Raw genomic sequence first — 17377 nt, 5'->3', positions numbered from 1 at the left:
ATCCTGTCTCAGAGCTCTACGGACAATTCCTTCGACCTCACGGCTTGGTTTTTGATCCGACATCCACTGTTAACTGTGGGACCTTAAATGAACCGGTGTGTGCCTTTCAAATCATTTCCAATCAATTGAATTTACCACAGATGGACTCCAATCAAGTTGTAGAAACATCTCAATGATGTTCAATTGAAACAGGATGCACATGAGCTCAATTTCGAGTCTCATAGCAAAGGGTCTGAATACTTATGTAAATAAGCTATTTCTGTTTTTCATTTTGTATAAATTAGCAAACATTTCTGAAACTTGTTCTCGCTTTGTCATTATGGAGTATTGTGTGTAGATGATGAGGATTTTTTGTTGTTGTTTAAGCAATTGTAGAATAAGGCTGTAATGTATTAACATTTGGAAAAAGTGTGTGTGTGGGGGGATCTGAATACTTTCTGAATAAACTATGTGTGTGTGTGTGTGTGTGTGTGTGTGTGTGTGTGTGTGTGTGTGTGTGTGTGTGTGTGTGTGTGTGTGTGTGTGTATGTATGTATGTATGTAAAAAAATATTTGTCACACTTATTTGTCTGTACCGGTTATGGACATATTTATTTTAACAATTGTAATTTTGAACAACAGGTTTGAAATACATTTCCAGAAATTTCCAGAAATGATTGTTCTAAACCCCTTCCTGAACCACCTGTAAAATAATGCATACACCATGGGATTCATAGTTCAATTCAAATATCCAATCCATATAAATGTTACAGACAAAACTGGTGGGGTAAAGTAACTAATAAAGGGATCAATGCAGTTGGAGACTGTTGGAGATAAAAGGCTGTCCAGAATGATAGAAATACCGTCATAATGATACCAAGTGTTTTGGTGGCCTTTCTCTGTGATTTGCCTACAGAGTACTGATTGGTTGTACCATGAATTGAATGTGCCTTTCTCTGTGCTATAAGGAACATCTTTAGGTAGATGCTAATCATCCCTACTCCTGGGATGTAGAATGAGATCACTGAAGACACAGTATTCAATACTTGTGATTAAATTTCCAACAGGCTCGAACCTGTTGTTCTTTTGCCAACAAAAATATTTTGGTATGCAAACCCACCATTACAGAGCACGGAAAGAAAAAGGCTATCAATGTGTCTAGGGCGCCCCACAGAGCATTAAGGAAAAGATTACAACTTCCCAGGCAGTATATGGATGCAATGAATTCATCCAGTCCTCTTACATTTGCTTTGGAATATAGTAGGCCATAGGAGTACAATGCAGCAACGGCCCAACTGGCAAAAACCATGAGCCATGCAATTGGTATAGTAATCTTGGTGGAATAGCGAAGTGGACTGCACACAGCCTCATATCGATCTATGGCTATGAATACCAGGTGGAAAATTGAAACAGATGTGAGGAACATATCAAAACTAGAATGCAGCAAACAAAAAGCATCTCCAAAATACCAGCAGCCCTCCACAGCCCTCATTGTACTAAAAGGCATCACAGTTACTCCAAGCAGCAGGTCTGCAACTGCCAAAGACATTATAAGCGTGTTAGTTGGCGTGTGGAGCTGTTTTATGTGAGCAATGGAGATAATGACCACACCGTTCCCTAGAATAGTGACCAGCATACCTGAAACAAAAAAAAAGTATGAAGCAATTTGAACTCCTTCACTGAAAATTTCTCTGGTGCATGAGGCATTTGATTCTGGATAACAGAAAAACTTTGGATCCAGATGTTGATGAGATGAGATATCCATTGCCAAAAACAAAAAGACATTCAAGTTAGAGCTGATCACTTGCAACTGTAGTCACAGCTGCAGGTGTGTGAGTGGTGCTGAATCCAGCACAGTCTTCTTAGAAGAATGACAGTGTTTATATACCCTATTAGACATATTTTGGGCACACCCCTTTCCCTGCTACCAGCCAGTTATAATAGGTTACATGATTTACATCTGTTTATATTATATGTGTATATTCAAGTAATGTACCCCAACAGTATGATAGTGTTCTAAGATAATGATGTCATGAGCTCTAAGTTCATTTGGGCCACAGTACACAGACGTACTGTTCCAGCAATAGGCACGAGGGGGAGACAAAGAACACTATTCAACAAGGTGACAAGCACAGGCATGACAAACACATTTATTTCAGGCAAGTAGCTTTATTTGAAACAGCTTAAACGCAGCTTCTGTTACATTTTCACTCAAGCTTTATAACTTTGAGTTGCATAACTGTCACATGTTACATCCCATCGTAATTCATAGATTTATTTGAACACACATCATTGAATCCAAGATGGCGTAGCAGTAAGTCGTCCTGTCGTCCCGTCCCTGTATATATCGCTTCTTTTTCGTTTTTTTTTTACATATTTTTCTTCGCATACCGCTTTAAATACATTTTGCTAAACCTAAGCTTCCAAATACTCTCCTGCAACCCGCCTCACCCAATGTAGCTATTTTTCCTAAAGTATTTATATTTACTTCGGAACCGGAACCCCTCAACTGAAGCTAGCCAGCTAATCCACCAGCTATGCTAGCGGTCTTCAGCTAACCGGTCATCAGCTAACCTTTAGCCCGGAAAGCTCTCGCCAGTTCGAACAACGCGACCCTAACCAGAGCACAACGGACCTATTTATTTTTCATCCCCGGATTCCCACCGCAAACGGAACATTTTTCAGCTGGATCTTCACAACTAGCTATCTAGCTAAACTGCAACCCCGGATGATTACCCCTGGCTAGCGTTTCCACCCACTTAGCCTGAAGCTAGCCCGGACAGAGCACCTGTAGCATACTCCTGGGCTACAATTACCCGGTCTGTCGATGTCACCGCATGAAGAGGAATAAACAGACTCACCCCATCGCGACGTCCCCCAAAGGCTAACTCTCTAGCCCTCGCTATCTCCCTGCTTGCTAATTCGGCCTGCTAACTGCTAGCTTGTCTAGCTCCGGTCCGCTAACTGCTACCTTGTCTAGCCCGGGCCTACGAACTGTTAGCTTGTTAGCACCGGCCTGCTAACCGTCTGAATCACCGCGTCCCAAACACTCTCTGGACCCATTTACTTTCTATCTCTTTTTTAATTTTTTTATTTTTTATACCTTTCCTGGAAACCTGCCTCACCCAATGTGATACGGAATTGCTATTATTTTTAATTTTTTATGACACACTCAAGAACCTCCAGACGCTAACCAGCTAACTAGCTACAAGCTATTTAGTCATTGTTAGTTTTTTTTAAACCTGGATAACACTCGCCAGTCCAGCTTCCCTGCCCATCCACCGCTGCCCCCTGGACACTGATCTCTTGGCTACATAGCTGACGCACGCTGGACTGTCCATTAATCACGGTACTCCATTCTGCTTGTTTATTTTATCTGTCGGCCCCGTTGCCTAGTCAACGCCATTTTACCTGCTGTTTGTTCTGCTAGCTGATTAGCCTCGCCTACTGTTTTAGCTAGCTTTCCCAATTCAACACCTGTGATTACTGTATGCCTCGCTGTATGTCTCTCTCAAATGTCAATATGCCTTGTATACTGTTGTTCAGGTTAGTTATCATTGTTTTAGTTCACAATGGAGCCCCTAGATCCACTCTTCATACCCCTGTTACCTCCTTTGTCCCACCTCCCACACATGCGGTGACCTCACCCATTACAACCAGCACGTCCAGAGATACAACCTCTCTCATCATCACCCAGTGCCTGGGCTTACCTCCGCTGTACCCGCACCCCACCATACCCCTGTCTGCGCATTATGCCCTGAATATATTCTACCATGCCCAGAAACCTGCTCCTCTTATTCTCTGCCCCCAACGCTCTAGGCGACCAGTTTTGATAGCCTTTAGCCGCACCCCTCATACTACTCCTTCTCTGTTCCGGGTGATGTGGAGGTAAACCCAGGCCCTGCATGTCCCCAGGTACCCTCATTTGTTGACTTCTGTGATCGAAAAAGCCTTGGTTTTATGCATGTCAACATCAGAAGCCTTCTCCCTAAGTTTGTTTTACTCACTGCTTTAGCACACTCTGCTAACCCTGATGTCCTTGCCGTGTCTGAATCCTGGCTCAGGAAGGCCACCAAAAATTCAGAGATTTCCATACCCAACTATAACATCTTCCGTCAAGATAGAACTGCCAAAGGGGGAGGAGTTGCAGTCTACTGTAGAGATAGCCTGCAAAGTAATGTCATACTTTCCAGGTCCATACCCAAACAGTTCGAACTACTAATTTTGAAAATTACTCTCTCCAGAAATAAGTCTCTCACTGTTGCCGCCTGCTACCGACCACCCTCAGCTCCCAGCTGTGCCCTGGACACCATTTGTGAATTGATCGCCCCATCTAGCTTCAGAGTTTGTTCTGTTAGGTGACCTAAACTGGGATATGCTTAACACCCCGGCAGTCCTACAATCTAAGCTAGATGCCCTCAATCTCACTCAAATCATCATGGAACCCACCAGGTACAACCCTAACTCTGTAAACAAGGGCACCTCATAGACGTCATCCTGACCAACTGGCCCTCCAAATACACCCCCGCTGTCTTCAACCAGGATCTCAGCGATCACTGCCTCATTGCCTGTATCCGCCACGGAGCCGCAGTCAAACGACCACCCTCATCACTGTCAAACGCTCCCGAAAACACTTCTGTGAGCAGGCCTTTCTAATCGACCTGGCCCGGGTATCCTGGAAGGACATTGACCTCATCCCGTCAGTTGAGGATGCCTGGTCATTCTTTAAAAGTAACTTCCTCACCATTTTAGATAAGCATGCTCCGTTCAAAAATGCAGAACCAAGAACAGATACAGCCCTTGGTTCACTCCAGACCTGACTGCCCTCGACCAGCACAAAAACATCCTGTGGCGGACTGCAATAGCATCGAATAGTCCCCGTGATATGCAACTGTTCAGGGAAGTCAGGAACCAATACACTCAGTCAGTCAGGAAAGCTAAGGCCAGCTTCTTCAGGCAGAAGTTTGCATCCTGTAGCTCCAACTCCAAAAAGTTCTGGGACACTGTGAAGTCCATGGAGAACAAGAGCACCTCCTCCCAGCTGCCCACTGCACTGAGGCTAGGTAACACGGTCTCTACCGATAAATCCATGATTATCGAAAACTTCAATAAGCATTTCTCAACGGCTGGCCATGCCTTCCGCCTGGCTACTCCAACCTCGGCCAACAGCTCCGCTCCCCCCCCCGCAGCTCCTCGCCCAAGCCTCTCCAGGTTCTCCTTTACCCAAATCCAGATAGCAGATGTTCTGAAAGAGCTGCAAAACCTGGACCCGTACAAATCAGCAGGGCTTGACAATCTGGACCCTCTATTTCTGAAACTATCCACCGCCATTGTCGCAACCCCTATTACCAGCCTGTTCAACCTCTCTTTCATATCGTCTGAGATCCCCAAGGATTGGAAAGCTGCCGCAGTCATCCCCCTCTTCAAAGGGGGAGACACCCTGGACCCAAACTGTTATAGACCTATATCCATCCTGCCCTGCCTATCTAAGGTCTTCGAAAGCCAAGTCAACAAACAGGTCACTGACCATCTCGAATCCCACCGTACCTTCTCCGCTGTGCAATCTGGTTTCCGAGCCGGTCACGGGTGCACCTCAGCCACACTCAAGGTACTAAACGATATCATAACCGCCATCGATAAAAGACAGTACCGTGCAGCCATCTTCATCGACCTTGCCAAGGCTTTCGACTCTGTCAATCACCATATTCTTATCGGCAGACTCAGTAGCCTCGGTTTTTCGGATGACTGCCTTGCCTGGTTCACCAATTACTTTCCAGACAGAGTTCAGTGTGTCAAATCGGAGGGCATGCTGTCCGGTCCTCTGGCAGTCTCTATGGGGGTGCCACAGGGTTCAATTCTCGGGCCGACTCTTTTCTCTGTATATATCAATGATGTTGCTCTTGCTGCGGGCGATTCCCTGATCCACCTCTACGCAGACAACACCATTCTATATACTTTCGGCCTGTCATTGGACACTGTGCTATCTAACCTCCAAACGAGCTTCAATGCCATACAACACTCCTTCCGTGGCCTCCAACTGCTCTTAAACGCTAGTAAAACCAAATGCATGCTTTTCAACCGATCGCTGCCTGCACCCGCATGCCCGACTAGCATCACCACCCTGGATGGTTCCGACCTTGAATATGTGGACATCTATAAGTACCTAGGTGTCTGGCTAGACTGCAAACTCTCCTTCCAGACTCATATCAAACATCTCCAATCGAAAATCAAATCAAGAGTCGGCTTCCTATTCCGCAACAAAGCCTCCTTCACTCACGCCGCCAAGCTTACCCTAGTAAAACTGACTATCCTACCGATCCTCGACTTCGGCGATGTCATCTACAAAATGGCTTCCAACACTCTACTCAGTAAACTGGATGCAGTTTATCACAGCACCATCCGTTTTGTCACTAAAGCACCTTATACCACCCACCACTGCGACTTGTATGCTCTAGTCGGCTGGCCCTCGCTACATATTCGTCGCCAGACCCACTGGCTCCAGGTCATCTACAAGTCCATGCTAGGTAAAGCTCCGCCTTATCTCAGTTCACTGGTCACGATGGCAACACCCATCCGTAGCACGCGCTCCAGCAGGTGTATCTCACTGATCATCCCTAAAGCCAACACCTCATTTGGCCGCCTTTCGTTCCAGTACTCTGCTGCCTGTGACTGGAACGAACTGCAAAAATTGCTGAAGTTGGAGACTTTTATCTCCCTCACCAACTTCAAACATCAGCTATCTGAGCAGCTAACCGATCGCTGCAGCTGTACATAGTCTATTGGTAAATAGCCCACCCATTTTCACCTACCTCATTCCCATACTGTTTTTATACTGTTTTTTATTTATTTACTTTTCTGCTCTTTTGCACACCAATATCTCTACCTGTACATGACCATCTGATCATTTATCACTCCAGTGTTAATCTGCAAAATTGTAATTATTCGCCTACCTCCTCATGCCTTTTGCACACATTGTATATAGACTGCCCCTTTTTTTCTACGTTGTTATTGACTTGTTAATTGTTTACTCCATGTGTAACTCTGTGTTGTCTGATCACACTGCTATGCTTTATCTTGGCCAGGTCGCAGTTGCAAATGAGAACTTGTTCTCAACTAGCTTACCTGGTTAAATAAAGGTGAAATAAAAAAATAAAAAAATAAAACTGAAACTTTACTCAGAATACAATCTAAATCTACAAGAACCTCTGTGAAAGATGTGATCACTGATGATGATTCTCAAAGCCCTCCTGAACCAAGGCCCTTCTCCCCCAATTGCTCAGCTCTAGGAAGAGTCTTGGTGGTTCCAAACTTTCTCCCTTTAAGAATGATGGAGGCCACTGTGTTCTTGGGGACCTTAAATGCTACAGTATTGTTTTGGTACCCTTCCCCAGGTTTGTGCCTCGACACAATCCTGTCTCAGAGCTCTACGGACAAATCCTTCGACCTCATGGCTTGGTTTTTGCTCTGACATCCACTGTCAACTGTGGGACCTTATATAGACAGGTGTGTGCCTTTCCAAATCATGTCCAATAAATTGAAATTACCACAGGTGGACTCCAATCAAGCCGTAGAAACATCTCAATGATGATCAATGGAAACAGATTCTACTTCCGGGTTGGAGCGAGCCGGTCGCATCCGCGCTTCGGTCTGCAGGTTGTATAACTTTTTCATTACATTTCATTACATTTCATTATAGTACAACTGTCTGATTTGTCTAATCTTAGCAATTTCTTCTTAGCTAGCTACATAGTCGTCGTTGTATCAAAGATAATTGCGTAATTATCGTATTTCGTCGTCTCCTATCTGCCCAACACTATCACACTCACCGTCTACCGTAGCACTGTAGTAACTATCACACTCAACTGAACGACTTGATTAGTGTAGTGTTAGCTAGCTACATAGTTGTCTTTGCTGTCTTCGTATCCAAGATAATTGTGTAGTTTAGAGTGTGGAGTCTTAGAGTGATAATTGCGTTATTATCGTATTTCATCGTCCTCCTATCTGCCGTCTACCGTAGCACTGTAGTAACTATCACACTCAACTGAACGACTTGATTAGTGTAGTGTTAGCTAGCTACATAGTTGTCTTTGCTGTCTTCGTATCCAAGATAATTGTGTAGTTCAGAGTGTGGAGTCTTAGAGTGATAATTGCGTTATTATCGTATTTCATCGTCCTCCTATCTGCCTAGCAGCTAGCCAGCTAGCATACGTTCACCGGCTACCGTAGCACTGTAGTAACTATCACACTCAACTGAACGACTTGATTAGTGTAGTATTAGCTAGCTACATAGTTGTCTTTGCTGTCTTCGTATCCAAGATAATTGTGTAGTTAGAGTGTGTAGTCTTAGAGTGATTATCTTAATTTACCGAGGTTAGCTAGCCAGCTATTTTGTCGTCCTTAACGTAGGAGACACTCCTAGCTAGCCAATAGCCAGCCAACGTCTACTGAATAGAACTTTCGCATTCCGGTCGCATTCCGCTTCGCTCTACAGGTAGTATCACATTTTCATTTCATTTCATTACAGTCCCAACGGTGTGATTTGTTTGATCGTAGCTAGCTACATAGCTAGCTACATAGCCGTCTTTGTTTCAAAGATAATTGTGTAGTCTAGAGCGATTTTCTAGGTTAGCTAGCCAGCTATTGTCGTTCTCCTAACGCAACGTAACGTAACCAACACTGCTAGCTAGCCAGCTAGCCCCCGAAAAGCAGCATTGTAGAAACTTCACACTCAACGGAACGACTTGATTAGGGTAGTGTCAACAACGCAGCTAGCCTACCTCAGCAGTACTGTATCATTTTAATCATTTTAGTCAATTAGATTCTTGCTACGTAAGCTTAACTTTCTGAACATTCGAGACGTGTAGTCCACTTGTCATTCCAATCTCCTCTGCATTAGCGTAGCCTCTTCTCTAGCCTGTCAACTATGTGTCTGTCTATCCCTGTTCTCTCCTCTCTGCACAGACCATACAACCGCTCCACACCGCATGGCCGCGGCCACCCTAATCTGGTGGTCCCAGCGCGCACGACCCACGTGGAGTTCCAGGTCTCCGGTAGCCTCTGAAACTGCCGATCTGCGGCCAACAAGGCAGAGTTCATCTCAGCCTATGCCTCCCTCCAGTCCCTCAACTTCTTGGCTCTGACGGAAACATGGATCACCACAGACAACACCGCTACTCCTACTGCTCTCTCTTCGTCCGCCCACGTGCTCTCGCACACCCCGAGAGCTTCTGGTCAGCGGGGTGGTGGCACCGGGATCCTCATCTCTCCCAAGTGGTCATTCTCTCTTCTCCCTTACCCATCTGTCTATCGCCTCCTTTGAATTCCATGCTGTCACAGTTACCAGCCCTTTCAAGCTTAACATCCTTATCATTTATCGCCCTCCAGGTTCCTCGGAGAGTTCATCAATGAGCTTGATGCCTTGATAAGCTCCTTTCCTGAGGACGGCTCACCTCTCACAGTTCTGGGCGACTTTAACCTCCCCACGTCTACCTTTGACTCATTCCTCTCTGCCTCCTTCTTTCCACTCCTCTCCTCTTTTGACCTCACCCTCTCACCTTCCCCCCTACTCACAAGGCAGGCAATACGCTCGACCTCATCTTTACTAGATGCTGTTCCTCCACTAACCTCATTGCAACTCCCTCCAAGTCTCCGACCACTACCTTGTATCCTTTTCCCTCTCGCTCTCATCCAACACTTCCCACACTGCCCCTACTCGGATGGTATCGCGCCGTCCCAACCTTCGCTCTCTCTCCCCCGCTACTCTCTCCTCTTCCATCCTATCATCTCTTCCCTCTGCTCAAACCTTCTCCAACCTATCTCCTGATTCTGCCTCCTCAACCCTCCTCTCCTCCCTTTCTGCATCCTTTGACTCTCTATGTCCCCTATCCTCCAGGCCGGCTCGGTCCTCCCTCCCGCTCTGTGGCTCGACGACTCATTGCGAGCTCACAGAACAGGGCTCCGGGCAGCCGAGCGGAAATGGAGGAAAACTCGCCCCCTGCGGACCTGGCATCCTTTCACTCCCTCCTCTCTACATTTTCCTCCTCTGTCTCTGCTGCTAAAGCCACTTTCTACCACTCTAAATTCCAAGCATCTGCCTCTAATACTAGGAAGCTCTTTGCCATCTTCTCCTCCCTCTTGAATCCTCCTCCCCCTCCCCCCTCTTCCTCTCTGCAGATGACTTCGTCAAACCATTTTGAAAAGAAGGTCGACGACATCCGATCCTCGTTTGCTAAGTCAAACGACACCGCTGGTTCTGCTCACACTGCCCTACCCTGTGCTCTGACCTCTTTCTCCCCTCTCTCTCCAGATGACATCTCGCGTCTTGTGACGGCCGGCCGCCCAACAACCTGCCCGCTTGACCCTATTCCCTCCTCTCTTCTCCAGACCATCTCCGGTGACCTTCTCCCATACCTCACCTCGCTCATCAACTCATCCCTGACCGCTGGCTACGTCCCTCCCGTCTTCAAGAGAGCGAGAGTTGCACCCCTTCTGAAAAAACCTACACTCGATCCCTCCGATGTCAACAACTACAGACCAGTATCCCTTCTTTCTTTTCTCTCCAAAACTCTTGAACGTGCCGTCCTTGGCCAGCTCTCCCGCTATCTCTCTCAGAATGACCTTCTTGATCCAAATCAGTCAGGTTTCAAGACTAGTCATTCAACTGAGACTGCTCTTCTCTGTATCACGGAGGCGCTCCGCACTGCTAAAGCTAACTCTCTCTCTCTGCTCTCATCCTTCTAGACCTATCGGCTGCCTTCGATACTGTGAACCATCAGATCCTCCTCTCCACCCTCTCCGAGTTGGGCATCTCCGGCGCGGCCCACGCTTGGATTGCGTCCTACCTGACAGGTCGCTCCTACCAAGTGGCGTGGCGAGAATCCGTCTCCTCACCACGTGCTCTCACCACTGGTGTCCCCCAGGGCTCTGTTCTAGGCCCTCTCCTATTCTCGCTATACACCAAGTCACTTGGCTCTGTCATAACCTCACATGGTCTCTCCTATCATTGCTATGCAGACGACACACAATTAATCTTCTCCTTTCCCCTTCTGATGACCAGGTGGCGAATCGCATCTCTGCATGTCTGGCAGACATATCAGTGTGGATGACGGATCATCACCTCAAGCTGAACCTCGGCAAGACGGAGCTGCTCTTTCTCCCGGGGAAGGACTGCCCGTTCCATGATCTCGCCATCACGGTTGACAACTCCATTGTGTCCTCGTCCCAGAGCGCTAAGAACCTTGGCGTGATCCTGGACAACACCCTGTCGTTCTCAAATAACATCAAGGCGGTGGCCCGTTCCTGTAGGTTCATGCTCTACAACATCCGCAGAGTACGACCCTGCCTCACACAGGAAGCGGCGCAGGTCCTAATCCAGGCACTTGTCATCTCCCGTCTGGATTACTGCAACTCGCTGTTGGCTGGGCTCCTGCCTGTGCCATTAAACCCCTACAACTCATCCAGAACGCCGCAGCCCGTCTGGTGTTCAACCTTCCCAAGTTCTCTCACGTCACCCCGCTCCTCCGCTCTCTCCATTGGCTTCCAGTTGAAGCTCGCATCCGCTACAAGACCATGGTGCTTGCCTACGGAGCTGTGAGGGGAACGGCACCTCAGTACCTCCAGGCTCTGATCAGGCCCTACACCCAAACAAGGGCACTGCGTTCATCCACCTCTGGCCTGCTCGCCTCCCTACCACTGAGGAAGTACAGTTCCCGCTCAGCCCAGTCAAAACTGTTCGCTGCTCTGGCCCCCCAATGGTGGAACAAACTCCCTCACGACGCCAGGACAGCGGAGTCAATCACCACCTTCCGGAGACACCTGAAACCCCACCTCTTTAAGGAATACCTAGGATAGGATAAAGTAATCCTTCTCATCCCCCTTAAAAGACCTAGATGCACTATTGTAAAGTGGCTGTTCCACTGGATGTCATAAGGTGAAAGCACCAATTTGTAAGTCGCTCTGGATAAGAGCGTCTGCTAAATGACTTAAATGTAAATGTAAAAAATGTAAATGAAACAGGATGCACATGAGCTCAATTTCAAGTGTCATAGCAAAGGGTCTGAATACTTATGTAAATAAGCTATTTCTGTTTTTTATTTTGTTTAAATTAGCAAACAGTTCTGAAACTTGTTTTCACTTTTTCATTATGTAGAATTGTGTGAGATGATGAGGATTTAAAAAAAAATCTATTGTAGAATAAGACTGTAATGTAACAACATTTGGGAAAAGCGTGGGGGGGTCTGAATACTTTCTGAATACAGTATGTATGTATGTATGTATGTATGTATGTATGTATGTATGTATGTATGTATGTATGTACTAGATATGGGAGTGGAGAGGCTACAGTAACTCATTAGTGAATATTGCTGGATTTGCTGTGGATAGATCAACTGCAGTCTTCCCCATGTTCAATAAAATGTTATTAAATTGCTTTTCAATCCTATAACCCTGTGGCTGATGGTTTAAAAAAGGACTAACATCAAGGAAAATATTTGTCACACTTATTTGTCTGTTCCGGTTATGGACATATTTATTTTAACAATTGTAATATTGAACAACGGGTTTGAAATATATTTCCAGAAATGATTGTTCTAAACACCTTCCTGAACCACCTGTAAAATAATGCATACACCATGGGATTCATAGTTCAATTCAAATATCCAATCCATATAAATGTTACAGACAAAACTGGTGGGGTAAAGTAACTAATAAAGGGATCAATGCAGTTGGAGACTGTTGGAGATAAAAGGCTGTCCAGAATGATAGAAATACCGTCATAATGATACCAAGTGTTTTGGTGGCCTTTCTCTGTGATTTGCCTACAGAGTTCTGATTGGTTGTACCATGAATTGAATGTGCCTTTCTCTGTGCTATAAGGAAAATCTTTAGGTAGATGCTAATCATCCCTACTCCTGGGATGTAGAATGAGATCACTGAAGACACAGTACTCAATACTTGTGAAACAAAAGAACCTCACAGGCAACATATTTATAGGAAAACTTCCAATTCCCCACATATTGCACTCTGCTTCCTGATCTGCATGTCATGCTTTTCAGTCACATGATCCACTCTATGCTCTGCTTTACAAAAAGATGACATTTCAAATGGGCTCAAACCCGTGTGTGTACCTGCTGTTTAGTTCAACATCAGCCATTAGACCAAAAACTGTTAAGCTCAACACCAGCCATTATATTCAAAGATGATTGAGTTAAAAGAAAATCCAAAGATACATTTTGTGTTCTTTATGAAACTGTATTGTAAGGTAGACTATGCTACATTGAAAATACAATAAAATGTAAATAAAAGAGATAGAAAGGATTTATAAGTAAAACACAGTTTCACAAAAATACCTGGCAAGTATTGACAGCAGTAGAATGTGCAGAAGAGGTTTTGTCAAATGCTTCTCTTCATTTGCCTCCTTGAACACATTATCCAATGTGGCCACGTCATTGTTTAGGTTTTAAAAGTTAAGTGCATACTGTTCACACACAGTTTTGCAATATATTAATGTAGCTTTACAATAGATCATGTAGTAGCAAATACATTTATATAAGAAGAATTTCTATTGAATATTTTCAATGTGACAATGAGATTAAGACATTTTCGAAACCATGGATAAAACAGTGCATAGATGATTGGATTTGCAGTAGAATTAAAGTAACCCAGCCAGATAAACACTTCAAAGAGAATAGGTGGTGTGCTAAAGTTTGTGTATGGATCAACTATGGAATTAACAAAGAAAGGCAGCCAGCAAAAGATGAAAACACCCACCGCAATGCCTAAAGTTTTAGCTGCTTTCCGCTCTGACCGTTGAGACACCACACCTCTACCTCCCTCATTGGAATTCTTTTGGCTGTCTTCAATCTTCCTTAGATGTTCTTTTGCCACCAAAAATATTTTGGTATACAAACCCACCATTACAGAGCACGGAAAGAAAAATGCTATCAATGTGTCTAGGGCGCCCCACAGAGCATTAAGGAAAAGATTACAACTTCCCAGGCAGTATATGGATGCAATGAATTCATCCAGTCCTCTTATATTTGCTTTGGAATATAGTAGGCCATAGGAGTACAATGCAGCAACGGCCCAACTGGCAAAAACCATGAGCCATGCAATTGGTATAGTAATCTTGGTGGAATAGCGAAGTGGACTGCACACAGCCTCATATCGATCTATGGCTATGAATACCAGGTGGAAAATTGAAACAGATGTGAGGAACATATCAGAATGCAGGAAACAAAAAGCATCTCCAAAGTACCAGCAGCCCTCCACAGCCTTAATTGTACTAAAAGGCATCACAGTTACTCCAACTAGCAGGTCTGCAACTGCCAAAGACATTATAAGCATGTTAGTTGGCGTGTGGAGCTGTTTTATGTGAGCAATGGAGATAATGACCACACCGTTCCCTAGAATAGTAACCAGCATAACCGAAACAAAAAAAAAGTATGAAGCAATTTGAACCCCTTCACTGAAGATTTCTCTGGTGCAGGAGGCATTTGATTCTGGGTAACAGAACATCTTAGGATCCAGATGTTGATGAGATGAGATATCCATTGCCAAAAACAAAAAGACGTTCAAGTTAGAGCTGATCACTTGCTACTGTAGTCACAGGTGAAGGTGTGTAAGTGGTGCTGAATCCAGCACAGTCTTCTTAGAAGAATGACAGTGTTTATATACCCTATTGGACATATTTTGGGCACACCCCTTTCCCAGCTACCAGCCAGTTATAATAGGTTACATGATTTACATCTGTTTATATTATATGTGTATATTCAAGTAATGTACAGCATGACAGTATGATAGTTTCGTAAAATAGTGATGTCATGAGCACTAAGCTCACAATTACTGTTCCAGCGGTGTGTACCTCAAGTAGGCACTAGGAGGAGACAAAGAACACTATTAAACAAGGTGACAGGCACAGGCATTGAAATACATTTATTTCAGGCAAACAGCTTTATATGAAACAGATTAAAAGCAGCTTCTGTTACATTTTCACTCAAGCTTTATCTTTTAGTTGCATAACTGTTACATGTTACATCCCACAATAATTCATATATTTATTTGAACATACAGCATACAATGTCAACTGAAACTACTCAGAATACAATCTAAATCTACAAGAACCTCTGTGAAAGATGTGACCACTGATGATGATTCTCAAAGCCCTCCTGAACCAAGTGTAAAAGAAAGCATAGACAATAGGGTTAAAAGCAGAGTTCAAATATCCAAACCAAACCAGGGTATCCCCCAACAGTGGGGGGATGGAGTACTGTATGAAAGGGTCAATGATGAGGCACAAGGAAAAGGGACTCCAGCAGATTAGAAACACACCCACTACTATTGCCAGAATATTTGCCCCTCGTCTCTCTCTACGTCCAGAGTCTGCCTCTTTAAACTGACGAGATAAATCTTTAATGGACCTGGCCTGAGCCCTGGCAACCCAATATATCTTTGAATATATACAAATCAAGATCATGCCTGGGATGTAAAAACTGAAGGAGGATGCTACTAAAGCTGCCACTGGACTAAAGAACACCTGACAGCCTCCAATGCACTTGACATGTGTTTCATAGAAATCCTCCTTGCCTTTCAGATTGATCTCAGGGAAGATCATTCCGTAAGAAAAAATGGCAGGGACCAGCCAACTGGTGCTGATCATGATCAATACAGTGTTATTGGTGATGATCAGTCTGTACGACAGTGGCCTGCAGACAGCAAAGTAACGATCAATGGAGATGAAGGATAGATGGAAGATGGAGGATGTACTCAGCATAATATCAGTGCTGGTGTGGAGCTTACACAGAAACCCTCCTAGGTACCAACAGCCCTGGACAGAGCGCACAGCACTGCACGGCATTACAAACACTCCCAAAAGGAGGTCACACACAGCCAAGGAGACGAGCAGTTGGTTTACGGAGGTTTGAAGCTGCTTGAAGTGTGCAATGGAGGTGATGACCAGAAGGTTCCCAATAACAGTCACCAGTATGGCCAACACCATCGATGTGAACATCGGAACCTGAACGCTCAGGGGTCGAGCAAACCTCACACACGATCCACTCAAAGACTCGTAGCAGAAAAGAGTCTGTGATTTCACAGTGCTGTTGAGGTTCGAAGTATTTGAGAAGTCCATTCCACCTGGTGTTTTAGGCCTAGAGACAAGGAACAATTTGATCACATCTTTAAATGTGTTTTTCAACATTTTTCATGTTTTCATTGGTCATCTACATTTATGTTTGCAAAAATGAACTGGACTTACTTTCAATTAAAGTTTTGCAAGAATAGTGTTACTGTAACAGACAGAACACTGAACTGCTGGTCCAAAACGTTGTTCTGAGTCAGATTATTGGGCTTCTGAAAATACAACACATCCTGCTGATAATGCTTCCCATCGGAATCCAGTTTATTTCTAAAAATAACACAAGTGAGGGCAATGCACTTGAGGGAAAAATGGCTATGGTAACACATTCCCATATAAATAGTAAGCTATTACTATCTTCATGAAATAGTTACACATTTAATAAACACCGTTTTTATCAAACTTTTATACTATATATTCATAGTATGTAAATGTAATCATGCAACTTGAACCACTACTTCTGTAAATGACTAGTATCAACAACAATTTCACATCACAGAAGTTAATGAAGCATAATTGGGGTAGCATCAACTAGTCATACTGTATGTGGTTCTTGATTGAAAGATCACAAAGAAAGAAAATAGTGTTGGAATGTCATCTTTCTTATTCTTGCTCCTTTGAAAATATGAAAAGTGGTATGAATAGACAGACTCCATGCAATCAACCTAAAACTTATACTCACCTTAACATCTACAAATATTGCGCGTTTCTTTAATTCGTTCTCAGCAATCAATACCTTAATCCCAATTATTTCATTGGAAACACTAAGCACTGATTTTGAGCTCTGGTCAGGATCCTTTCAGCTGAGGGAAACAAAGAGACAAGTAAACACTGTAGTCATGTTGACTTGTTGAACAATTGGTTATGAAATGATGGTGTGTAATATAGATCATGCATATGAAAAGTTTAATCTCACCTAATCATAGTCAGCAAACCATGCACAACCTCCTTCAGTCTCAGGCTCTACGAGCACCTAGACTTTCCTCTGAGTATTATATAAACGGACGGATGCTGCTTCACAGCCAATGAAATTAGAGTTTTGGTCAGTGGAGACTCCTATTGTATGTTGTTTACTGTGTCTGATGAGTCCACATGACTCAGTTGACAACATATAGTCGTCAATTATGGGCCCATTTGCAATAAACAATTAGCATTGTAATAATGCAGGATTATCTGTCATAATCTAAATAGCAATCAAGCACAAGCAAAGATCACACATTTAAGTATTCAAGAATCAATAGGTATACACTGGGCGACGAATGCATA

General features: G+C 44.2%; 2 protein-coding genes and 1 pseudogene across 2 annotated transcripts; all 3 read right to left on the bottom strand.

Annotated features, from left to right (window-relative positions):
• Window positions 1-632: 632 nt before the first annotated feature.
• LOC135567330 (trace amine-associated receptor 13c-like) lies at window positions 633-1615 on the bottom strand (annotated as a pseudogene).
• An 11885-nt stretch (window positions 1616-13500) lies between these two features.
• Window positions 13501-14559, bottom strand: LOC135567329 (trace amine-associated receptor 13c-like). The gene has a single exon (XM_065014753.1). It carries the CDS (start codon window positions 14527-14529, stop codon window positions 13501-13503), a length of 1029 nt encoding a protein of 342 aa, XP_064870825.1. The 5' UTR covers window positions 14530-14559.
• A 364-nt stretch (window positions 14560-14923) lies between these two features.
• LOC115107696 (trace amine-associated receptor 1-like) lies at window positions 14924-17095 on the bottom strand. The gene is made up of 4 exons (XM_029631220.2): window positions 17028-17095; window positions 16794-16914; window positions 16232-16326; window positions 14924-16124 (listed from the first exon to the last, which is right to left on the bottom strand). Exon 4 carries the CDS (start codon window positions 16103-16105, stop codon window positions 15068-15070), a length of 1038 nt encoding a protein of 345 aa, XP_029487080.1. The 5' UTR covers window positions 16106-16124; window positions 16232-16326; window positions 16794-16914; window positions 17028-17095; the 3' UTR covers window positions 14924-15067.
• Window positions 17096-17377: the final 282 nt, after the last annotated feature.

The sequence above is a fragment of the Oncorhynchus nerka genome, unplaced genomic scaffold (assembly GCF_034236695.1).
Source record: "Oncorhynchus nerka isolate Pitt River unplaced genomic scaffold, Oner_Uvic_2.0 unplaced_scaffold_2125, whole genome shotgun sequence".
Taxonomy (NCBI): Eukaryota; Metazoa; Chordata; class Actinopteri; order Salmoniformes; family Salmonidae; genus Oncorhynchus; species Oncorhynchus nerka.
Note: the sequence above shows the minus strand (reverse complement) of the source record. Positions and strands in the feature narration are given on the sequence as shown.

Coding starts and splice junctions, on each gene's coding strand:
- LOC135567329 (XM_065014753.1), bottom strand. CDS start 14,529: ATGGATATCTCATCTCATCAACATCTGGATCCTAAGATGTTCTGTTAC.
- LOC115107696 (XM_029631220.2), bottom strand. CDS start 16,105: ATGGACTTCTCAAATACTTCGAACCTCAACAGCACTGTGAAATCACAG.